Source organism: Triturus cristatus, chromosome 10, assembly GCF_964204655.1.
Source record: "Triturus cristatus chromosome 10, aTriCri1.1, whole genome shotgun sequence".
NCBI classification, from domain to species: Eukaryota; Metazoa; Chordata; class Amphibia; order Caudata; family Salamandridae; genus Triturus; species Triturus cristatus.
The window spans coordinates 507,117,192-507,143,216 of record NC_140593.1 but is presented as its reverse complement, the minus strand read 5'-3'; the positions used below and the strand labels follow the sequence as shown (position 1 = coordinate 507,143,216).

Sequence of the window (26,025 nt, the reverse complement as noted above, 5' to 3'; positions counted from 1 at the left end):
ATTTTGTTTGTTAATCCTATGGTTTCAATAGCATTGTTCTCAGTATTTCATACCTATATATGCACAAGATTGGCTCAGGTTATTTATATGCATTGCTTAATACTGCAAATGTCCTCTTAAACTACTGCGTAATCTGATTCATGCATGTGAATCTATGACAGTTCCAATACTGGAATAAGAAATTAGTTACTTACCTGTAACTGTGGTTCTGCAGTATTGAAATCTTTCATAGATTTACGTACGACCCACCCTCCTCCCCATGGAAGCTCACCTTTCTATCTTACTCTATTATGTTGGCACTCATGTTTTAAATTCTTAGGTACTGGAGCTTCTCTCAAGAGTGTTCTAGAGGGGGATTCATCCTGATTGGTTAACACCTAAATTTGGTCTCTTTAAAGAAAAACTAGGATAGGTTATTAAACTAAGAAGCCTAGGCCTTTTCTAGTCTATCACTATTTCATTTTTTTAAGGTACAGAGGGACACCCATTTCGACGACCGGTAAAGATTCAAGCATGTGAATCTATGAAAGATTCCAAAACTGGAGAACTACAGTTACAGGTAAGTAACTAATTTCTTCCATTTTGATTGCCAGCTGCTACCTTAAGCCAGGGTAGTTAAGCTGCCTTCTCATGACTAATGGGATGAATTTAATTAGCATTTAGCCCCCTAGTCACAAGGAACTGACCCTGTTGAACTGGCAGGTTGCTTTGCTCAGGCTTACTCTAGAGGTACACAGCTGAAATGTAGTGTACGGAAAGCTTTGACATGTATTTTGGGCCCTTATTCAAGGATGTTTTATGCTTGGAGCACAGGACAGTTTTATATTAAATCTTATTATACACTACACCTAACCGATGCTAGTAAAATACGTCCTTCACTCACTACAGAACAGCCCAGAAGCAATTTGCTAAGGTAATTAATGGAATGACTCCCAACAGTATTTTCTTTCAGATCCTTATACAAGAACTCTGATAATTTTTTTTAAAAAGGAGCAAATTTACAATGTGGACCCCACAACCAATACCAAGTACCTGCAATAAAATTTAGCGCGGCCACTGTTTCTGTATCACTCTTGCCTTCCACTGTTTTTTTGTATAATTTGTTTAATGATTTTATTAAATTTCACCTGGAAAGCCGTATCGTGAATAGACAAAAAATGAGTTTCATACACTTCAGACCAATATGTTCATCACTCAGGCTCATGATTTAGTCTCCTGACTTGTGAATATAAAGAAGTTTATAACCATCACATAATTTAGCTGAAAAGCACAAGGAGCCTCCCCCCAACTCCCCTAAATAATATTTTTTTCACAGTATGTAAATCTTGGTTGCGCCTCAGTGTCACTAGACTCATGTCTGGAAACAAGTGCATCCTGGAGCCCTCTTGTTGCATCCTTCTTCATAACCATTTCACACTGACTAGAGTCAGCCAATTCCAGCTATAATTTCCATAAACAACTTTTTAAGCCAATAGGTCAGACGGGAAGCTTTTAACATACTGACTTCAGGAGGCCGAGCACACTTAAGAATAATCGCTTGTCAAAACCGATTCACCTCTGTCTTCTAATCTCCAATGTCATCTGAGGAAGGAAGCTCCAAAATATGTATCTTTGATGCATTGATCTCAATCAAGTGTTTCAATTTCTTCTCAACTATTCCTCCTTGACGACCATGCAAGGCCACAGAGCATTTATCAATTTTAAACTTCAGCATGCTAAGACCAGTAGTATATTTGTATTCCTCCCTAGGGTGAAGGGTTATCTTTCTTTATCCTATAGATCAGCTGGCTGGGCAATTTGTTTTTAGAACTTTCCCTCTTTTATCCCTACTGCCAACCATGATTAGTAAGACCTTGTCATACTGGACTATATTCCAATAGGTCTACAGTGTAAATCAAAATCTCTAGGGGATTACTGCAAGGTGAATAAACTAGTTGTTACCATTTAAAAAACAAAAGTCCCAGTGTTTGATTTAAGCCAACAAAAAAATGTATTTTGCCTTTAGCAGTCTAAAGCGTCAACACGCCCTATACTGTAAGTATTTGGGATTGATGCAGTCTTCTAATTTAAAATGGAATAATCATTGCCTCCTGATCAAAACCAATATTCTGGTCTCAGTTGATGACCTCCACCACTTAAGATAATTGGTTTAGGGACTATTCCAGATGTCCTCTGTTAGAAGCATTCAGAGGGAAAGTTATTTCCCAAGTTCTTCATGGGGCCGAACTGTTAGCGTTAGATCCCAGGGCGAATTTGAATATTTTGAAGTACCTTTGTTTAAAAAATCTTTCAAATCTCCCATTGAATACCATTCTACAGTCTTTAATGCTTAACTTTGGGAGTATCTAGCCAAATCTGTGATCTAAGATATTTCCATTTATTATAATTCCCAGCATCCTCTAAAATATATTTTACCTGTTATAGAACTTTGATAGCAGCAATGTATAAAATGTCCTTCTTTTTTCTGAACCGTTGGAAAAAAATGGATAATTAATTATTACCAGACTATGTGGAAAATACCAATTCTCTGTTTTTAAGAAAAGCTTTGGTAAGTAGGCCCTATAAATATACATCTGCCAAAATCTGCTCTATTTAAAATAAAAATCTTAAATTTTATTCTCTAGGTATTGGCTAAGCAATTATAAGACATGCGTCTATTTGTGGAATGTACCTGATATGAGATAGTGCCCTGCGGTAATTCGATTTAGGGTGTGTTTGGACCCCGATCTGCCATTTCCTTCAAGTGATTGCGTCCATAAGCTCAAATAATGGAATTTGTCCTTGTCAATTGAAGAAAAGAAATGTCATGTAGTATTTGATTGTGTCCATCTATTTTCTATGCTTCTGAGATATTTATGACCACTGTTTTTAAAAACATCATGTTTTTACCCATATTGAAGCAAAACATTTGTGGTTTCAAATGATATTGTTGGCAATAGCTTCTAGTTTAGACCAGTTTTGGTACCGCTGTAGAAAGTTGATTAATGTAAAATATTGTTTTACCTCGGGGGAATTTTATTTTGTAATTTTAGTTGAAATTATTTTTTTCAAGTAAACAAATAGAATGTATCAATCATTCTCTGTGAATTGTTCTTCACGTTGAATCTTTCTTATATTTACATACAGAGGTGGGTGAGGAAATGTGCCCATGGAGGTCAGGGATTGAATTTACCGTTGGGGAAACCAAAGTGGGGATTTTCAGCTAACAAGGCACCAGGCCCAGATGGGATACCCCCAGATCTCCTTTTATATAATATAGAATTCTGGGCCCCAATACTGACACGTGTCATTAATGCCTCTATCGCCACTGGTATGCCACGCTCATGGTCAACAGCTACCATAGTACCCATTTTTAAAAAGGGAAGAAAGGACGACCCGCAGTGTTATCGTCCTATATCCCTGATTGACGTTTCATATAATCTCAGATTTTCAATATAGTTTTAGGAGTGGCAGATCAATAACAGATCAATGCCTGAATCTTTATCTTGTGGTGGCAAAATACACTATAGCCAGTAACCAATCTATCTATCTGGGATTTATGGACTTATCGGCAGCCTTTGACCGTGTAAATAGAGAAAAACTATGGAGCCTTTTGACTAGACTAGGAGTAGACCCAGGGTTAATAAACATCATGAGAGCACTCCACTGGAACACCTCTGCAAAAGTACGTTTCAATTTGGCTGGAGACACAACTGCACCATTTCGTTGTACGAGTGGAGTAAGGCAGGGCTGTATTTTAGCCCCGTTCTTATTCTCACTCTATATAAACGAACTGGAACAGGCATTGTGTAAGCTAAATGCAGATACTCCCAAGAGTAGGGCTTCGTCCAATCCCAGTGCTGCTATACGCAGATGATGCGGTCCTCCTGGCACGTACCCCAAGAGGCCTGCAATGTCTAATAAACGGTTTTGTGGACTTCATGGACACATTAGATCTGTCTGCTAATCTAACTAAGTCCTATGTTTTGACTGCAGGCACAAAACCCTGTAAAAAATACACATTCCGATTAGGTGCGCATATACTAAAACAAGTGAAAACATTTTCTTACCTGGGTCTTTTATTTGATGGGCTTTTAAATTTTAAACTTTTAACTGAAGAACGGAGTCTAAAACTGGTTTCATCATCTGGGGCAATATTGAATTATGGTCGCAGATTGGGCCGGTGGTCACCTGAGCAAGTTATGCATCTCTATAATTCCATATGCTGCTCTAAAGTAATGTATGGAGCAGAAGTTTGGGGCTTCGCTGGGGCTCGGCAAATACAGATCGAAGAGAATAAATTCATGCGTAAGATACTCAAATTGCCGCAGAGCTCCCCAGCGTATATTGTCCACGCCGAACTAGGGAAACCATATATTGAGGACCTGATTAAGATTAGACCTGTTTTGGCATGGATCAGGACCTGGTCTAATATTGAGGCGGAACTGGGAAGGCAGATTATTACTGATTGTATTAGTAGAGATAAAGGGATGTGCATCCCGTGGCTCAAATACGTAAAAACAACACTGGTGGGAATAGGTTGTTCTGATCTTTTTTCCAACCCACTAACGATCACTTGCCAAGATAAGAACAAAATTAAGAGTTTGCTCCTAACTAAGGCTGCAGATTGCAGAAATGACAAGGAAGGTATGAAATCCCTTGCCCGTGCTTATTGTATGACCAAGACAGTAGGAGGCATGGAACCATACCTCGGTTTAATACATAATGCTCAAACTAGGTTTCTTTTTACTCGTTTTAGGCTAAACCAAATACATCATTTTTTAGCGGACCCTTTGGGTTATACTGCTACGGTTGAGCAGAAGGGAACCTACGGCTGCGATAACAAATCTCCGCAGGATACCCTTCATTTTGTATTGTTATGCCCTTTTTATTTTTTTCCCAGGCGTCGTTACCTAGTCGGAATTTTAAAAAAGGGAAAGTTTAGACAAGCCAAGGTTGCGTTGTTATATTTACAAAGGGCCGAAGACCCATTGACCCTGGCTTGTATAACAAGTTTCTTGAGAATTGCATCTAAAATAAGAAATACCAAAGGGCATCAAGGGTTTATCCCTGGTTGAAGGTGCTAAATTAATAGGTTTTATCCTGCCCATGAACTGATTTGAATATGGATAATATTGCGATGTTTGCACTGATGTGACCTTTTAACTATTACAAATGTATTTTGAAACTGTGTCAATGTAGTTATATGTATTGTTTCTTTTTAAATTAATTGTTGTGCTTTTATGGTGACTTGTATTGCACCGAATAAAGCTGATTTTGATTGATTGATTGATTACATACTTTAATAATTTTCTGTCGTCAGGCTGGGATTCCCTATTAACTTTTAACTGCTGCAAACTTGTGTTAAAATTGCATTGACTTCAGCAACAGTGTTTGTTTAGTAGCACATTCACCTCTTATGAAACAGCCCAAATTTCAGCCAATGAGGTGTAAGTGCTGAGCACTTCTATTGCCTGTAGATGCCACCATAGCTCATATTTCTACTGTTGTGTGTGAAGGAATACCCAAAAAGAACTCTGCTACTACCTCTCTGTGACCGTATCTTGGTCTTCCACAGACTTAACTCAATCCTGTCTTCAGCTGTCACCATACTATCATTTGTTTTGGGATAGTTTTGTGGAAAATACTCACCGTCTGGGTCAGCAGAACCATTTCTTGTCACCAGCTCTTACCATGACTGCCAAGCAAATGAGACCTCTCTTGAAAAACCTGTCTGTGGCCAGAAGAGAAAAACACATGGATGATCCAAATGAACAGTGTATTTACTTCCTTTATCCAGGTCACTGGGCAAGGCTTCATGCTTTGGAATTTGTAATACCTTTTCTTTCTTGTACCTGCTGGAAAAGAAGAACCCCCCAGCCCCCTTTCCAAACGCAATGCCCCTCCTCTGCTGAGGATTCCATGAAAAATGCTCCACTGAGCACTTCTCAGAAGACAGGACAAAAAAAAAACCTGCATTTCCAGAGCTTGACGTATTATCTAAAGTGCTTGCAGCTATCTTCTCAACGTGAAAAACTGAAGTTTATTCAGCAAAACCTCCAAGAAAGGGTGAAAATCAAAACGTCTGAAAAATTTAATGAAAATCCAGCGTGCATTAGCTGTGACAGAATTGTTGTCATCCCTGTCATTGACATCTTTGTCAACAATGAAGAAGATTCCATTGTTGACAACCATCCCACCATTCAGCCTATGAAACTGCCCAGGTTTATAGCATCAAACAGATCCTCGTGGATGACCCCATCGACAACCAAAACCTTGTCAATGACAACGACCCTTTCAATCCCATCATCAACTGTTCCAAGGATATCTATCATCCTATTTTCGACCCCGCCGGTGGCAAGATCTGAATCGACTCCTACCATCTCATTGACGGCCTCCTTGACAATTCTGTTAAAATGAAAAATACCATTCCAGTCACCTTTTCGCCACTAAAAGTGATAGCGCATCTACCTGAGCATATATTGGTTACTGAATTTGAGGATGGTATCTGTGACCAGGAGAAGGCAAATAGTACTGCACAATTATATGTGGTGAGAGGAGGAATACCAAGAATCTGAATATCAGCCACAAAACTTTGCAGCTGAAAATCCTCCACCATCACATATTCCTCAATATCATCATAAGGAGCCTGAGGTCATGCAATCACCTATTCCGTTCTTGACAACATTTTAACAGATGATTGACAGTTTTTGAAAACTACTTTCTTAGCAGCACTATGGATAACATTTGGCTGTCCCACCGCCTGCACCATCCATGCCACTGCCATCACCTTCAGTACCTACACTGCCTTCTTACTCACCCCATCTGCTGCAGTTCTGGAGACACTGACACACAATATGTCCCTGCTACTTGTCTCACTAATTTGGCAATCAAGATTTGTCATATTCCAACCATCTGTCAGATGTGGAGGAAGAAGCTGAGCTGAGCTGCTAGCAGAAGACAAAGATGGCTGTGGAGAGGAATGGGAAGATTGCATCTTGTCTAAGGAGGGAGGAAAATCACTGACACAACCTGACTCTCTCCAGACAACTTAGTTCGTTTTCATGCACTGATAGAAAGGGTGGCTAAAAACTTTGATCTCCTTATAGAGTCAGTGTCACAGCAATGTTCACCCATGACTTGCCACTGTTAAAGCCACAAAAGGTTACAAAGTCAGTTCCCATATTAGACTTTGAATGGTCGGCAGGCCTGAAACTAATACAAGACACCATCTATGATACCAGCAGTGTTGCCCCATTTAGAAAAAACATCTATGGCCCCTGATTCAGCACTCGCCTGGCCAGTAGGTCATCCAAAACTGGATTCTGTTATTGTGACAGAGGCGCAAAGGCAATCTAAGTACCTGTCACACCTGCTTCAGCACCTTGTGGCAGAGACAGCGGTGAATAGATTTTCTAGGCCATAAATTAAGCTCTATGGCGGCAACTTCAAACAAATCTACAAATGACTTGGCCGGTCTGGACTGCACCAACTGACAACTATGGCATGACATCTCACCACTAATCGATATCATTCCAGAGGACAAAAAAGAAGCAATGAAGCCAAGATAATAATCAAAGAAGGGGCCAATACATCAGCTGTCATAATTGATGCATCTTTCCAATGATGGTTTTTGCTAGCTGGCTGGAGCCATCACACGTAGAGGGCAAGAATGGCTACGCTCCATGTTTTTCCTCCCAGAGGTCAAAACAAAAGTCGTGGATATGCCTTTTGACGGACCAACAGTTTAGGAAAAAACATGGACGATTGCCTATGGAATATAATAAAAATGGACACAGACACTGTACAATCCCTTGGTCTTTGCAGCATAAAAATCCTGGTTCAACCAATTTTCCTGAGGCCAGAATGTCACAGGCATACAAAAGAGGCATCACGAAGCATGGGGACCAAGGGCAATCATAATACCTCACTTACCACCCAGACAAAGTGGTTATAGCTAGGGTTATGCACCTGGCATAACCCAAAGACAAGTCTATGGCAAATCCTCTTGAAGAAGGAAGAGCATTTCCCAGTTGTGCATCCAAAACAACCAAGAAAATGGCCTCCCATCTGCCGGGGTCATCAGGTGGTGATAGAAGTTACCTTTTTGACATGCATGGGAGTCCATAATATCAGACCGCTGGGTGTTGCAAATCATACTTTCAGGACACAGTCTTAATTGTACGGAAACTTCGTTCATCCATCTTTCAACTTCGTTTGTAGTAATTCACTGAATATACATACAGACACAGGCGTATAAAAAACAAATATATATTATTAAGTGTGTTTGTTACATCCACTTGTAACGCGCACGGCTACTCATGAGTGTCCCGGCGCGTGCCACAAAGGTGAAAGAGCAAAAGTTTTAAGCAAACAGATGAGTCTTCAATCTCCGTTTAAAAAGTACAGGGTCCTAAATGGAGCGTAAGTCAAGGGGAAGAGCATTCCAGGCCAGACTGGCCTTAACAACAAAGAAGCTTCCCCCGAGTCTCTGAAGCTTAAAGCGTGGGACCCGGGCAAGGCGGAGGGAGATAGAGCGGAGAGCACGTGAAGGAACATAAAAGGAAAAACGTTTCTGAAGATAGAGAGGGCCGTGCCCATGGAGAGCCCGATGAGCCAAGATCAGAGATTTAAATTTAATTCTATGCGCCACCGGGAGCCAGTGGAGAGAGCGCAGATGATGATGCACGCTGATCCTTGCTGAAATGCCCAATTAAAGACGGCAGCAAGGCAATGTTGCGCCACTTGGACCGAATCCGATGTCTTATCCCAGGTGAAGAACTGGGTGTCGTCCGCATAGGCCATCACCTTAGCCCCTAGCTCCTCTGCCAGATAAATCAAAGGAGTGACCTAGATATTGAAGAGGAGCGGGCTAAGAACGGAGCCCTGTGGGACCCCAGTCGTGACCAACTTAGAAGGGGAGGAGCACGGGGGAGCCAGATCTGCTCAGCACGATCCTCCAAAAAGGATCTGACCCAACTCCAAAAGGGACCTGACCCAACTCCAAACAGCACCCGTGACACCAATTTCTGCTAGACGAGCCAGCAGAAGATCGTGTGGTACCGTGTCAAACGCCGCGGAGAGATCCAACGGCACTAGAGCCGCTCTCCCACCCGCGTCAACACACTCCCGTATAGCCTCTGACACCTCCACTAAAACCGTCTCCGTGCTATGGGAGGCTCGAATCCCTGATTGCGCTGGGTGCAGAAGAGCCTCTCTCTCCACATACTCAGTAAGTTGTTTATTCACCGCCTTGTCACAAACCTTGGCAATGGCCGGGAGGAGTGAGATAGGACGGTAATTCCCTGGATTAAGATGATCCAGGGAGGGCTTTTTGAGGAGCGGCAGAATCTTCGCCTGTTTCCAGGCCCGGGGAATGGCGGCTGTCAGGAGGGACCTGTTAACAATAAGGTTCACTTCCACCTGTACGCTCATGGCCACTGCAGCCAGAAGCCTGGCCGGGCAAGGATCCGACAGCGAGCCTGACTTGAGCCCTGTAAGGATTTTAAGGGATTCCGAAGGATCTACGGGACTGAAGACTGACAGCGAGCAAGCAGAGGCAGCCGGTTGCTCCACTGCAGGACACGCCCTGCTGATCACTCCAGGAGGAAAAGACGCCTGGATAGCCCAGATCTTATTCCTGAAAGAGCTGGTAAGTGTGTTACACCAGGCCAGTGAGGATGGAGTCACTCTCGATTGGGCAAGCGGAGATGTAAAGCTCTGCACTATGGAAAAGATCTCTTTGGAGTTGTTACTGGCAGAGTCGATGCGAGCAGCATAGGATTGCCCCTTAGCCTGCGCTATGGCTTCATAGTAGGTTTTTTGCATGACTCTAAGCCTTTGCTTAGCCATAGGGCAGTAGCCGCACCTGTGCCAGGTCCGTTCAAGAACCTTGCACTCGTGCTAAACGTTTTAAGGGCAGAGTTGAACCAGGGTTTAGAGGGGGCATCTCTAGCCGGCTTAGAGGACCGGGTAAAGGCCACTATCATTTTCTGTCATTTGACTAAGAATATAATTAGTTTCAACCATTAATGCAGGGAGATGTAAAAGAAATGCACTTTAAAAGGAAAGTAGAGATGCAAAAGCATTAGATACCCACCCATTTGAGTACTGAACTATCCCTTTTAAATGTGAGGCATCTAGCCGCAGAATCTTTAACTTTTGAATTCTTGCCAGGTGCCAGACTCGATCCGAAAATTGTTCCGCAGTACCTCTGCGCGCCGAGGGACAGTGTCGTACAGCTCCATGTTGACGTCGACTCCGATCATGACGTCAGTGGAGCCATACAAGTCCCCTCTGGTGCCCGGACATCAGTTTCTTTTTTTCCACGCTGCAATGTGGATCCGGGGAAGTGGTTGCTCGGGCCATTTGTACTTTTGGCTTACTATGACGCCTATTTGTGTCAGGGAACATTGTGCCTATGCCTTCGGGATTTAAGTTGTGCAAGACCTGCGCTCGACAGATGTTGGCTACGGATCCCCATCCCAATCTGCATTTGGTGCCTAGGAGAGCATACGACTCCGAGGCATGCGACGCCTGTAAATAGCTGAAGCCTAAGGCCTTGTGGGAAAGGCGAATGAAGTTGTTGACGGTGCGACTCTCCCGGTCTGAGTCCAGGTGGCGTCTGTCTCCTTCACGCCCTGAGGTTCCTGCCCGGGGCTGTTAAAGGAGCCGTTCCCATGAGTGCCGTCCACCCAAGTCACGAAAATCACGTCGTAAGAGATCGACGTCGCGGCGGCCTTCAGCCTCACCGCGTCACGATGTGGCTGCTGGTTCCTCCCGTTCCTTACTGGAGGACGTCGCACAAGAGTCGACCCCGAGCCTCCCTCCTTATCCTGGAGCCAGGGCGACTATGATCCAGATGCAGGCATACTATCATGACCTGCATGCCTTTTTTGGGTCCATGCCTCACTCTGGTGCGCCTACGGGCCCCAAGAAGGTAGGGGGGACTCAGACTGGAAACACGCTGGCAGGTTTGCCCTCGGTGCTGAAGACCTCGATTCTGTTCCTGAGGTCATTACGGCATTGGTGCACAGCCCAGTGCGGCTTCCAGTTGTAATGCCGGGGGCATCAGATGAGGTTGTACTGGAGGTGGCTACAATGCCGCCCTGACCTCGGTCGTCGCCAGATGCACCACTCATAGTGCATGATGAGACGACGACGCCCCAATGTCGATCAGCGCTGGAGACGCCGCTCATAGCCACTACTGTTCCCGTGTCTTCTCCTTCACATTCTGTGGATAAAGCGGGCTCTGCTGCTGTTTCTCCAGCTTTGCAAGGTGGCTCAGGTGACGCCCGTGACATCGACCGCTTGGCTGGTCTTGTTCAGTCTCTTGTAGGAGGTTCTTGGGCTGCATAGGGTGAGGATAGTAGTCTGCAACCTTCTGCTATTTCTGATCTGCTTTCTCCGCCACGAATATCGACAAAGGCTAGGGCAGCTATTGCTGAAGTTATAAAAGAGAGCTGCAGAGGTCTCAAAATTGCAGCTTCCTTTGGTGGCTTTGTCATCTGATCACTTATTGGATCTGCTTCACCAGGGTGTGACAGATGTTGAACCCTTACTACCTCATGGAGAGTCTCTGTATGAAATTCTCCTGGGAACTTTGGCAAGGCCAGTGACTGGTGCCTCTATTGATTGTGGCATTTCCCATCGCCATCATCCTGGACGACTCTCCTTGTCTTTCTTTACACCCTACTGCTAAGGGATTCGCCGTGCATGCTGCTACGACTTCGCCGAATCCAGATGTTTCTCCTTTACTTCCACCAGGTAGAGAATTTAGGTGGTTAGAGCTGTGTGTCCGGAATATCTTTGCTTCAGCTACAACTCTTGTGTCTTAGGCAGGGCTTCATATTCCTTATGGGATTCTATCATCCATCTGCTTCCTCCCTTCCTGAAGGGATCAGGGCTGAACTCTTTCAGCTTGCGGAAGATGGCAGTGAGATGGCAAAGTTTAATATTAAGTTGGCAATGGACACCACCGATTCTATTGGCAGAGCTATGGCTCGATCTGTTGCTCTTCTTAGACACACTTGGTTGCGTGAGTCGAAATTCACAGATAATGTTCGAGGTTTTAATATGAGATTTGGTTGCTTCTCTTTTCTCATTTGTCTTGGTGCCTCGAGTGTGTCCATAAGCTTTAAATTCCGTCAGTTTTCGGACCATTTGATATATATATATATATATATATATGCACTCAAACACCTCTCAGAACCTCCTTTGCGGCGAACTGACAGAAACGGACCACCAGGACAAGTTAGTGGCAAATTATCTTCTTTTTATTTTCAATTCCTCATTTCATGACGCGTTTCGGGCATCAAGTGCCCTTGATCACATACAGAGCTTGTAGTACGTCGTCTTTATATATACATTGAATGGGAAAGAACACACCCCTATAGTGCTAAACAGTGAAGAAACACTTTCTTTTTTCGGTTTCTGTGCTCCAATGTTAACTTAGACATTCATGGAATTAGAAGACAGAATCTGTTGTATTTTAAATCACATAAGTCGGTGATAAAAACAGTCATCATAGTGTGGATTATACATAAATAATTTAAAATGTATAAAACATATAAAGAAACATTACATTTTCAATAATAAATAAATATGTATAAATAGTTAAAATATACACATTGATTCACCATGATGAAAGCATATTATCAACAGTGTTCTGTGCGAATGTCTGCCATTGGAGAAACCTATAACTGCCTTAATGCGTTTTCTTTTCCAAAATGTATAATACCAGCATAGTGCTATTTTTCGCAGTACCTCCTCGTGTTTCTGTGAAAGAAAGTGTCTTGTGCAAATTTTGTGCAAAATGTGCTCTTTAGGTATAGGTTTACCAACTTTATAAAGTGCTTAATGCATAACATTCACAATTTATGAATAAATAAATAACACAGGATTGTGATAAAAATTTATATAAAATGTGGTTAAAAAAGCTACTTTTTGTAGGTATTCCTTTTGGGTGAACGAGAAGTGCTAGTGCTTAATAATTATAATATCAGATGTCAAAAAGTAAGAAAAAATAGAAGTGCCAGTGCGGTTGTTTACAGAGACTACCATCCAGGAATGACATTCAGTATTATTAGGGGTTAACTGGTTACTTACATCATTGTTTCTATAAATATACATTGCTGTGGAAGCTGTTGAGAGATATGTATATTGAGTTCAATTATAGAAACGTGTGTAAATCCTCTGTATTGTTCAACCCATTCGGGAATTTACTATCGAGTTCTAAGATGATTTTAGTTTCGCATTGTCTTAACATCTTCTCTCGATTTCCTCCCCTACGAGGTGCTGGGATTGAATCAATTACAAAATAAGATAAGCATTTTACATCGTTGTCATGTGCCTCATTGAAGTGACGAGCAACCGGATAGGCCGGATCGTTATTAACGATTGCTCGTAAATGCTGCAATATTCTTACGTGCACCTGAAGCCTGGTGCTTCCCACGTACCTAAGCCCACAGGTGCACGTAAGAACGTAAACAGCAAAGTCAGTACGACAGTTATAATTACCCTTAATCTTTATCTCATTTTCTCTAAAGGGAGATCTGTACTGGGTTGTGTTCACCCCAAACTTGCATGCTCTACATGATGTGCATTTAAAAAAGCCCTGTCTTGGTTTTAACCAAGATACATTACTGGTCAATTCTGGGCTGTTTTTAGACAACTTGGACCCCATAGATTGTGTTTTCCTAAAAGTGATTACTGGTTTGTTTGGCAGTCTCGAATTCAGGACATTATCAGTAAGAATAATGGGCCAATTTTTGTTCATGATCGATCTTATTTTTCTCTCTTGCCTGCTATATGCTATTATCAGTCTGGGTGTGTTATCGACTGTGTCTGCAGGAGTTATATCATTCTCATTATTTTGTGGAAGCAGGGATACTCTAGTTCGACTCTCAGCTTTGTTTACGGCTTCCAATAACGTTTTGTTATTGTAGCCTCTTTTTCTTAGTCGACTCAGAGTTTCTTCTCTACATTTGTCATAATTTTCTGGAGTACTACAAATGCGTTTGAGCCTCAACAGTTCCCCGTACGGAATACTGCTGATGAGGTGCCTGGGATGTGCACTGGTTGCGTGTAGGATTGTGTTTCCAGCAGTTGGTTTTCTATATGCAGTGGTGACAATTTTTCCTTCCTTGATGAATACATTCACATCTAAAAATTCCACTTTAGATTGACTTATGTGTGATGTGAAGTGTAAGTTCATACAATTCGTATTGATCTTTTCAATAAATCTATTGGCACTGTCAATGCTCCCATTCCATATTATAAACACATCATCGATGTAACGCAACCAGTGATCAATGTTGTTTTTATAGGTCTCCAGATGCTGCTTCATGAGGACCTGCTCCTCCCAATAGCCCACATGTAAACATGCGTAGCTAGGAGAGAAGCAGGCCCCCATGGCAACACCCTGTATCTGTTTGTAAACATCTTTGCCAAACAAAAAATAATTGTTGTTCAAGCACCAGGTAACAAAAGCTACTAGCATTTTGTTATGTTGATAGTATTCACAAGCCCTCGACTCCAGAAAATGATTCAAAGCGATCACACCAGACTTGTGCTCTATACTGGTATACAGTGATTCAATGTCTAATGTTATAAGCACCAAATCGTCTGTCCAGACAATGTCATTGATTTTCTTTAAAAAATCACCTGTGTCCTTTACGTATGAGGGTAAAGCCTTTACCAACTCCTGTAAAAAGAAATCCACGTATTCGCCCATATGTTCAGTCATGCTGTTGATTGCCGAAATTATAGGGCGACCTGGAATTGGTATGATGTTTTTATGGACTTTAGGTAGTAGGTAAAGAAAAGGATTTGCAAATATAAAAATTCTTCTAAAGTTATTAATCCTTCCCGTTTCCAAAATTGTAGCTCCTTCTTTAGAGAGTCTTTCGCTTTGTTGTATTCCCTCATGGTGGATTTTTCATAACATTGTTCATTGTTTAATTGTCGCATTGCTTCCAAAGTATAATCTTGTTTTGGCCATAGAACGATGTTGCCGCCCTTGTCAGATTTTTTGATCACAATTTCCACATTGTCACTTAATTTTTTCATCAGATTTTGGTATTGGATCTTGTTATAATCTAATTTACTTTTTTTGTAGTTCACTTGGTGGTGTAGCTTTTTGATATCTTCTACGACGCGTTCATGGTAAATATCGACTGCGTCTTTCGGCATCATTGGAAGGAACGTCGATTTTGGCTTATAAGGGCTTTCCCCAGCTCCTTTCTGTTGTAAATCTATTTTACGCAGTCTCTGTTGTGTACCACCCACAGAATCTTGTTGTTGTGTATCCATAATCGGTTCATTGTTAAGATCATGTATGGTTAAAAGTGTTTGAATGTCAGATGCTTATATATATAAAAAAACGTACCCGTGATCAAGGCGTTGTTACGCCGAAACGCGTTCGGTTTTCCGGCTTGTGATGAGAAAATAAAAGAATTTTTCCAAGCATCTAGATTTATGGCTTCGTGGAAGTAATTTACCCCGGAAAGAGTGTGCGCGCCCTTACAGTGCAGTGGTTTGGAGTTTTACGAGGTTTCCTCGAACCTCGGCGTGCACCGCTGCGTTGTTGTCCTGGCTGTTTCAAACGAGGCAGTGGCAAGAGATATATATATATATATTTTTTTCATTTAAAAAACCATTGGTTTCAGGCACGTTATAGTTAGAAATTAGCATTTATAAAACCTTAGAAATTCACTAGAAAAAACATAGGTTTTAGGGAAAGTTATAGTTAGTTGGAAATTTCACTCGTACAAAACCGTAGAAAATCCCCTGTTATAGTTAGTTCAGCTAACTATAACTCGTACCCCCGCAATGCACTGCTGATGTCGTCACATATTACATCACTCATGACATGGTCAGTGACATCACTGATGACATCACACATGACATCACTGATGACATCATCCAGTGACTGTGTGTTTCTGTAAAGTTTAAATATGTTTAATATATATATATAGGGAAAGGCGTATTGAAGAATGAGTGGGTGTATAAGTGTTTGAATGGATGATTTAGTAGGTGCGTGACTGACTCTATAAGTAAGTGATTAAACGTATCTTACTGAATACATGGCTTAGTGACTAAACTGTGTGAATGTCTGTATCCATCTGTCTGTTGGTGTGTAAGCGGCTGCATGGGTTTGCAAATAGCTACATGAGTGTCCACATGGGTTATTGATTGGTTGTCTGAGTATCTGTATGGGTGCCTTAGTTTTGTGTGGGTGGGGTGTGTGTGTGACTCTGTGCATAGATGTGTGAGTGGGTGATTCACTGGATGCATGGTTTCAAGAGTGGATCTGTGATGGACTGTATGGGTGGGTGAGTGTGTGTATGGGTGTGTTAGTGAGGGAATGTATATCTCAGTGGTACATGTGTGAGTAACTATATGTGAATGGCAGTATATATGTGTGTTGGGGTATATAAATGGGTATAAGTGAGAGTGTGTGATTGTGAGAGTGGCTGTATGAATGAGTGTGTACTTGTATCCGTGATTGTATAAGAGCGTAAGAATGTGCTTGTATTTGTATGAGTAATTGAGCTGGTGTGTGTATAGCTGTATAGGTGAGTAAATGGCAGTGTGATTAATTATTTGCATGACTGACTAGGTGTGTGAGTACCTCTATGGATGAGTGGCGGTGTGTGAGTGTCTATGTAGGTGTATGAATGCATATGACAGTCCTGTACTGAGTGATCATAAGTATGAGTGACTGTACGGTGAGTGAGTGGATGTGTGTGTACACCTAAGAATCAGTAAGTAAGTATGGAGTGTCTATGGTTTTGAGAATGGCAGTCTGTAATTTAGAGTGGGCGTATCAAAGGTTATATTAGGGTGTGAGAAGATGCATCAATTTATCACATGGATGATGTCATCAGTGATGTCATTTGAGATGTCATCAGTGATGTCACTGACCATGTCATGAGTAATGTAATATGTGACGTCATCAGCAGTGCATTGCGGGGGCGCAAGTTATAGTTAGCTGAACTAACTATAACATGGGAATTTCTATGGTTTTGTAGGAGTGAAATTTCCAACTAACTATAACTTTCCCTAAAACCTATGATATTTTCAGTGAATTTCTAAGGTTTTTTAAATGCACATTTCTAACTATAACGTGCCTGAAACCTATGTTTTTTTCAGTGAATTTCAAAGGGTTTTTAAATGCTGATTTCTAACTATAACGTGCCTGAAACCTATGGTTTTTTAAGTGAATTTCAAAAGTTTTTTAAATGCTAGTTTCTAACTATGCCTACAGAGGTAGGACATGTGACGAAAGAAGAAAAAACGCACAGAAAGAAGCAAAAGAAATGCAGAAAGAAACAACAGAAGTCCACAAAGACCAAGAAAGGTGCAGAAAGAACCAACAGAGAAGCAGAATGAGGCCTTGTTGCAAAATCATCCTGTGCCCACAACTCTTTCAGACGGGTACTGGTGGTACTGGTGGTAACTGACTCTGACTAACAAGGCCTAGAGCCAGTGCTATGCTAAAAGACACTTAGAATACAGTGAAAACACCTACATACACTAGGGAACACTATGTATTGGGGTACCCCTGTGATTAGCATGACCTTCTCTGTAAGGCCCTAGTACATAATAGGGCAGGGAGATTAAAACTACCTCGAAGTCAGAGGCGCAGAAATATGCTACTTTAACTCGTAGTTGCATTTGCAGAGTGGTGGAGAAAGGGTACTGGGCGTCCAACCAACGCTCAGGAATACCACTGCGTAGGACTTACAGGAGGTACCAGAAGGGATTCTTGGCCCCCAAACTCCCTCAGGACTAAATTGGATTTCATCCCCCATCCCGTAGTCTGCCACGAGGCACGTTTGCAGATTGGTAGAGAAAGGGGGCCATGGCCTCCAAAGACGTCTTAGCAATCCCACTGAGTGGGACTTACTGGAGGAAGCAAGAGGGGTAGTTGGCCCCCGAGGACATCCTTGGGGGCCAATTTCCCAAACTATTACCTCCAGTCAGTCCCACACAGCAGCACTGGTAAGTACTCGTACCAGGCCATGCCACCACTCTACAAACGCGCTCTCTGGCATGCTCTTGGATGGCTTTAGGGGCCAACTAGCCTACCTTTTATTTCCAGTAAGCCCCACGCAGTGGGATTGGTGAGAGGTAGACAAAGGCCATGCCCCCTTTCTCCACCACTCTGCAAACGCGCCCCCTGGCGCGTTGTAATTTGGGGGATTAAGTCCCCTTGAATCCTGAGGGTCCCTGAGGTCCAACAAGCCCACTAGTTAACTCCAGTAATCGCCACAGAGCTGTGTTGCAGGGAGCTGTAAAAAGGGGCGTGGCCTGGACCACCTCTCTGCAACGCAGCGCAGTGGCGCTTACTGGAAGCACCTGGTGGCCTAGTTGGCCCCCAGGGGCCCTCAGGATGGAAGGGGAATTAATTCCCCAACTTAAAACACGCCACAAGGCGTGTTTGCACACATATCACCTCAGACCCCGCCCCCTCCCTTCACCACTGTGCAAACGCACCCCGTGGCGCGTTTAAGTTGGGGGATAAAGTCCCCTTGCATCCTGAGGGTCCCTGGGGTCCAACTAGCCCACCAGGTACCTCCAGTAAGCGCAACAGAGCTGCGTTGCAGAGAGGTGTATAAAGGGGCATGGCCTGGACCACCTTTCTGCACCGCAGCCCTGTGACGCTTTCTGGAGGTACCTGGTGTGCTAGTTGGCCCCCAGGGACCCCCAGTATTGAAGGGGAATTAATTCCCCAACTTACAACCCGCCACAGGGCGCATTTGCAGAGTGTTACTAGGAAGGGGCGGGGCCTCGGTGATGCCGGTCTTTTTTTTTTTATTTATTTCTTTTTTTAAGAAGGGGAGCTGTGTGGCCCCCATTCCTTTTCTATTTTATGGGCCCTGGGGACCCCATCCCCCAGGGGCTGAACCCTATTTCTTTTTTTTTTTAAATGGAAGGGGTCCCTCGGGGCATGGCCATGTTTTTTTTAAATTTATTTATTTGGAGTGGAGCTGCGTGGCCCCCCTCCTCAGGCCATTTATTGCCCCAGGGACCCCATCCCCCGGGGCCGGCCTTTGCGTGTTTTTAAAAATATTTTTTATTAATTTTATTATGTGGAAGGGAGGCCACGTGGCCCCCCTCCCTGGCCACTTCTGGCCCCGGGGACCCCATTCCCTGGGGCCTGGCCTCTCGTTGGGGACCGTGGGGGAAGCCCCAATGCCTTGAAGTTCTTTGTTTAGTATCATCATACCATATATTGGCACAGTCACTATGTTATGTAATGGTGTGATTTAACAAACTGCTTGGCTTTGTTTTGCTATTACCATGCCATTCATTACCATTGATGAATGGTCTATAGAGTGTAAGGTTTTTCCCTTGCATGCTGGTTATTCACCAGGGTGCAGGGTTTCACCTAGTCCTGTGCTTCGTTGATTCTTAAGGGTTTTCTTTAAAATCCATGTCTGGAATTAACATACTATTGGATGTTTCTTATTTATGAATGTTTCAAAGATTTTTGATCTTTTTGGCACACTATTTCCACAGCCAGTTTCTATAGTGGCTCACCGTTCTGGCACAGAAGGTTTCACAGAAGAAACTAACGTGAGCGTGACGGAGGGGACTTGTATGGTTCCCCTGACGTCATGACCAGAGTCTGCGTAATCACGGAGCTGTACGCCGCCATCCCTCGGCACGCAGAGGTACTGCTGAAAAATTTCTGGATACAGTCTGGCTCCTGGAGAGAGTTAAATCTTTAATGAATCGGCAGCTAGACTGTGTCTCTACCAGATATTACGTTACCGAAGGTAAGTAATTTGTACATGTCTACAGATTTCTTCCCACTCCATCCAAAGAATCAACTTCCTAAGAATTGCTATAAAACAGAAATAAAATCTCACTTGTCTAATAAATTGTTCCTGTTTTCAGATTTCAAACTGTAGTCTGCATTAAGCAACACAGAGGATAAATAGTCTCAAGAAACTGATGTGAATAAGGGATATTGGACATACGTGGTGAAATGTTTTGTTGATTGTCTTTAGGCTTTTAAAACCAACCATAAACTACTAAAAACAAATCTTTTCCTTGAGTTTTTGAATAGCTAACTTTAGGTGTTTTGCTGTTTTTCCTGGAGCCTGCTCTTTGGAAAGTCTTTAAATTCTACAACTCTTATTCCTGCAATCTGAATTTTGCAGGGGACTCATAATTCCTGAATGTTAGCACTGTCTTCATTCATTGGCGCTTTACTGTGAAGCTACAGTCGAACACAGTGGAATCTACTGATTTACAGACTTGAGTTGTTGATGGTAGTATAGGCAGACAGACCGTTTCTCTGAAATGAATGCGAAAGGTATTCAGCTTTCTAGAGTACGACATATAATCAAGTATCAAGAGATAAAAACGTTTTCCTCTCAAAGATTGTACCAAATTTCAGTTAGGGTGAGGGGTATTAACATTTATCATATGGTTAAATCTTTCCAAATTCAGTATGAAGCCCAAAATTAGTGTGGTACCATCCATAAATCTTTTTCAGTTGTAACTATAATCTGTTACTCTCTTTGTTTTATTTTTCTCCATTACTCTCAGAAGTAGTCATTTACTCATGCATTTCAATAGAATGCTCATGTTGCTCCACGATGCGCCATGGTGGATCATATTCATTGTAGCCATCCACATGTATATTACCTTGAAAAAATACCCATCTCATAGATAATTTCATGACTTATACCCAACTTTCATGGGTCTGTTTTACAAAACAATATTATCCAGTGTGGCAGGCACTCTCACATTGTTAGTGTAAAGTCTAAAACTGGACCCATCATCTTTGCCTTGGGCTTTTGGCTCCACCCCCAGTCAACTATACGGGAAAGCCACCTTCTTTGGATAATTACTATCTTGCTTCTCCATTATTGTTTTGGTTCATTATCTCTCCCAATGTTCCTGACATTGGTACATTTTGTAGTTGTTTGCAATTTTGGAAGCATGTATATCAAAATGCATGAGTGCTTATTTCGAACACTTGCCTGACCTGAATTACTGATGGGTATATAAGTCACATATTTTTAGTGGTTGCTTTCATGATGAAGTTTTTAAATATAACCTTGTGTAGCTTGAAGTGCTTTGATAGATTGATGTGTTTGAAATTACAAATGTGTTCTTTTTCTTTTAAGGTCTATGGTGCCACTAATCCAGGTGATATCAAGAGGTTCTCCAATGTCTTTTGAAGATTCCAATCGGATCATCCCCCTCTTTTATCTTTTTAGCTCTTTATTTAGTCACTCACTTATTTCTATTCATGATAATGAGTTTTTTGGTGACCCTATAGATGGTAAGTTATAGAAAGAGGAATTCCCAAAATGGTTTTATTGATTGGAAATCTTGAGTGATCTATTCTTGCATCTTGTAGTTAGTTCCTCTGTGTTTTCAAGGTTGAGACTTCCACCAAATCGTTTTTTGCTTCTCTAGCTACTAAGGACTTCATATGCATTGAATGCTTTTATTAAGATAACTCATGCAGTTGTTGGTGATCGATCCACCAATATATTACCTCATCATGACTGATCATAGCAATTTTCAAATGTTACTTTTATTAGAAAAATTAAATATTTCTACTGAAGGGGGATCTAAAGCACTAGCTATGAAGTAATTTGACTGTGAAATGTTTCTAGAAGATAGTAAAATGTAGAATCAAAGACCTATAGCTAGCCACAACAAACGACTAGGCCAGCAAAACAATAGTCTTGTTGTAAGTAGATATGTTTTATTGTACAAGACAAAAATCCTAGATTCGGAAATGAATATTTGCTAATGCAAGAGAATACCAGAATAGCAATATTTATTTCTAGATTTTATTTAAAGCTGCACTGCACAAATAAATGTACTGGATGTTCACTGTTTGAGTGTATTATTATAGTAAGCAGTGCACCCTCTGCTGTACACCCATGTTGTTGATGGAAGTGACTACAGCACACAAACATTACAAGTCTGTGTGTGTGTACATGTTTAATAAAAAATGTGTCTTGTTTTCGTTTCAGCTGTAGGGCAAGGACAATCATCAATGATGCCTTTTACTTTAGAAGAGCTTGTAATCTTATCACGCTGTCTCCGAGATGCATGTTTGGGGATTATCAAATTGGCTTATCCTGAAACAAAACCAGAGGTTCGTGAAGAGTACATTGCAGCATTTAAAAGTGTTGGAGTTACAACCAATGTTGAAATGCATCAGCGAATACAAACAGAACAAAAACGATGGATTCAACTCTTCAAGGTATGCAATGGAAATTCTTAGATCGAAGCAATGCATATTTTGACCATTCTAAATTTACTGTGCTAAAGCTATGGCAGTTCAGTTGGGTTGCCTGATTCCTTGTGTTTTTGTATGGCATCAGATATATAGGCATGATCTGGGTTGCTACAGGGTCTCCCTCAGAAAAGATACTCTCACTACGCCTGAACTAATGCTTTCCATTTTTTTTTGTTGGTCCCGTTATTTAAGCACCTAATGCTACATTTTGTTGTCCGCCAAAGTAATTGTACTTTTTTTTTTAACATAATTACTACCTTTTTGTCTTATGCTCTCCACATACAAATCCTTTTCTTTTTTTCTTGATCTATTGCTTTACACTAATTGTGCTGAAAATAAACTAAACTTAACACTTCTGTTGGTCCATCGCAAGTTTAGGTACTTCACTAAATTCATTGTTGGAGCTTTTACTTGAACTGCTGTTTGGCAGGGTCCAATTTCAAACTTAGCATGCATGGTTTTTCTTTCTGACTAATTTGATATTTGTCTGTAAAAATAATTTCCCTCGTTTAGAAGAGTGAAGTATAAATTAGTAGTGTTTCAACAGCTGAGAACGCTTAGGGAATGGCTTTCTTTACTCACATAAGGCAATATGTTGGATGCCTCGCTGTTTAGATCAGTTAGCGATTAGTTGGTTGTCCCAGAGGTTGATGAAAACAAACATCTGCAGCACGTTTGATGAGTGCCTCGTGTGCCAGCACCTTAAACGCAGGGCCAAAGTGTGACAAGGTCTTATAACTTGATTTAATTGGAAAACACTTCATCTGTAAGCACTTAACCTATGTCTGAAGAAACAAGCACTTGGTGATAGCAGGCAGCATATTTTATGTGAGCTATGAGATTGCTTGGGATGCCTCAGATCTGTGAATCATAAAAACTAGTAGTCTAGCAGACCTTTTGAGATTAAATTAATATAGATTCCAAAAACACCATTAATCTTTAGGATCAAGAAAGACTTCTAGTGTGCCACAAATGTCTAGATTCGAGCCATTTCAAAAATGTTTGCTTTTCAATTAGTGTTTTCTTTTTAGAATCAATCTGAAAAGAAAAATATCAGTATTACTTGAAAGGGCAGATTTTTTAACCACTCAATTATCCTATGCCACTAAGATTTTGCAACCACATCCAGAAATGCAGAAATGTTCTAGTTCTACACTGGTAATTATTGACCCATGTTTTTGACAGAAACTATTATACTCGGACTGTGAAATCCTCTTACTGGAAAGGCATTCACATGTGTATTGATCTGAGAGGCTGTTCCTCTATCATTAACAATTATGTCTCTCATTAGCAACTGTATCAACTCTTCACATTCATGCTTAGATATCAGAAGATAGTGAAAGAGGCAGAGCTCTTTTCTAGGTTTAATACTAAAGGAATCAGCTACTATACATATGGATGTTTGCATCCAGCTAACTTATTCTTGAAGTATAATCAAACAAGGGCAAAAAAAACCACCAATATGTTGTTTCCCAATGTTAGGAGATTGAACGGTAGCAGAAGTTCTGGGAGATGTTACAGCCTTGAACCTTTATTTAGCCATTGCTGTGGTGGAGTTCAGTGCATCAAATGATAAACACAGTCTAATGGACAAAGGGAAATTGAAGACTGACTGTAGAAAAACTATATTTGAAGAGCATCTCAGCTAGAGTGTGGCACCCCTTGAAGCTCAAACAATGTGAGGTAATAAGTCAGATGAAATTGAAGAAACTGTCTTAGACTGTATATTATGGTTGATGGATGGGGGAAACTTCACTTTCAGCTCTTTATTGTTGTTTATAATGAAATGTATGGATTTGGAGCCAAACGTTCTAAAGTAATCACACACTTGGCCCCAAAAAAGGATTTCTGCTTAAAGCAAACCCAGAGATGTAGTAACATAATCAGTTTTCTCCAGTTTACTTGTTTGGTCCAGTAGTTGCCAGAAACGGTTTAAACTCCTTTTTATTTCTTTATTTACGAGTTTACAAACATCCGGTACAGCAGTCAACTTTAGATAAGCCTGCTAAGGCATGTTCACTATATTCATACATTTAATATGACTCTTACTTGGTTACTATGACAGTTCAAAATTATACATTCAGGTACTAGGATTTATAAAATTGTCCAGAAATATGATGCTGTGAGCATTCAGCATACATATTACCGCATCAGAATAACCCATCTCTTTCCCCCAATTCACAACACAGCCGTAGTCACAATTTATCTCCTTTCATAGTACCATCGTATCATTTTGCCTAGTCTTCCTTCAGCAACTATGTTTACTAGGGAAGCATAATCTCTTCTGGTTGGGCTACCAAACTATTCATTTCAGGATGTTGCACATACCACCATGGATCATAAGCTTATTTCTACATCCCTGCATAATTAATGTACAGCCCCCTGTCTAGATATTGAGAAAACAAAAGGCTTGATTCACAAACTGCATTTTGTAGTACGTTTAGTAGTACTACAGTAGTACTAAAATACTACAAAATGCAATTCGCAAATCTGTGAGCTGTGATCTCGGCCACTTATATGGCTTCAGAGATCTCTACCATGTGTGCAGAGATCTCCACACACACACACCTACATTTTGGTAGTCAATGCAGGAGCGACTGAAGGAGATGCTGGAAAATGGGATTTATTACTACTAAATGGGAGGGGCAAGGAGGGGTATCGGGAGGGACAGCCTACTGAAAACATCCATCCACAAAAAAGTAATACTATTGGTATACACAGATTGTACTTGAAGTTTCTAAAATAGTAGTAAATGTACTTGAGCCCAGCCTTGGAAGACGTCTAGCACCACACATGGCCACTAATAGGTACTACAACACTCTGCCACAGAAAATAATGCAGATAGGGACATAGCATAACACCCCATAGGAAATAATGATAGTCTAGAACTGCGTGAAATTCTCCAGTGTTGGATCTTCTAAAGATTCACATGCTTGAATCATTCCCTGTCTTGGAAGTGGAAGTCCCTCTGATCCATAATAAAGCAGTATGTATCACTATCGTAGGCTATAATGGCAATGAAAAAGTCAGTTTAATAGCCTATCTGTGTCTTTTTTTTGTAAAAACAAGGACCAAACTTGAACTATAACCAGTCAGGCGACAGCAACCTCTACAACACTCCAAACAGAGATTGAGCCCCTCAGATTTTCTACCAAACGTCATGTGAAAGGAGTCTCCCTGAACTCTGCTCAGTTTCTTCAGCTATTACATCTTTTTGGTTCATCCAAGATTATATTTCATGTTTCATTCCTCTGACCGTACACTAATATGACAGAGTAGCAGAAAACAAGGTAAAGGACTGCAAAATATATCTGAAAGAGACAATTAGTTATAGATTCCTTACCTTAGAATTTCCCCCAGGCGTCAGACTGGATCCAGAGAATTTTTTATCAGCTGTACCCCTGCGAGTCGAAAGGTGGCGTCGGTCGACTCCGCGTTTGTCGTTCGCGCCGTGGTCGCCGGAATGACGTTGTGGTAGCTACTTAGACGACGCCCTCGCGCGTTGACGTCAGTTCTTTCTTTTCTGCGCCAGCCAGCGCAGATCCGGTGACAGCGGTACCTCCAGTCATTTTTTGACTGACTTTTTTGTGACTTTTGTCGACACCGTTTTTAAGTCTATCGACTCCTGGTGCATGCAGGGATGTCCAGTCGTCCTCGGCCCGGCTTCAAGGCTTGCGACATGTGTCACAAGCTGATGTCGGTTAAAGACCCGCACCACGTGTGCCTGTGGTGCCTGGAGCGCGACTATGATCCCAAGTCGTGCT

General features: G+C 41.7%; 1 protein-coding gene across 2 annotated transcripts in view; it reads left to right on the top strand.

The window, feature by feature from the left end:
* Window positions 1–26,025, top strand: part of UBE3C (ubiquitin protein ligase E3C) — a 992,333-nt gene that overhangs the window by 392,582 nt on the left and 573,726 nt on the right. For both annotated transcript variants that reach the window (XM_085631966.1, XM_085631967.1), the window contains exons 13-14: window positions 21,129–21,286; window positions 21,993–22,225. In XM_085631966.1, coding sequence (XP_085488092.1) covers window positions 21,129–21,286; window positions 21,993–22,225 — 391 coding nt within the window. The remainder of the gene's footprint in view (window positions 1–21,128; window positions 21,287–21,992; window positions 22,226–26,025) is intronic.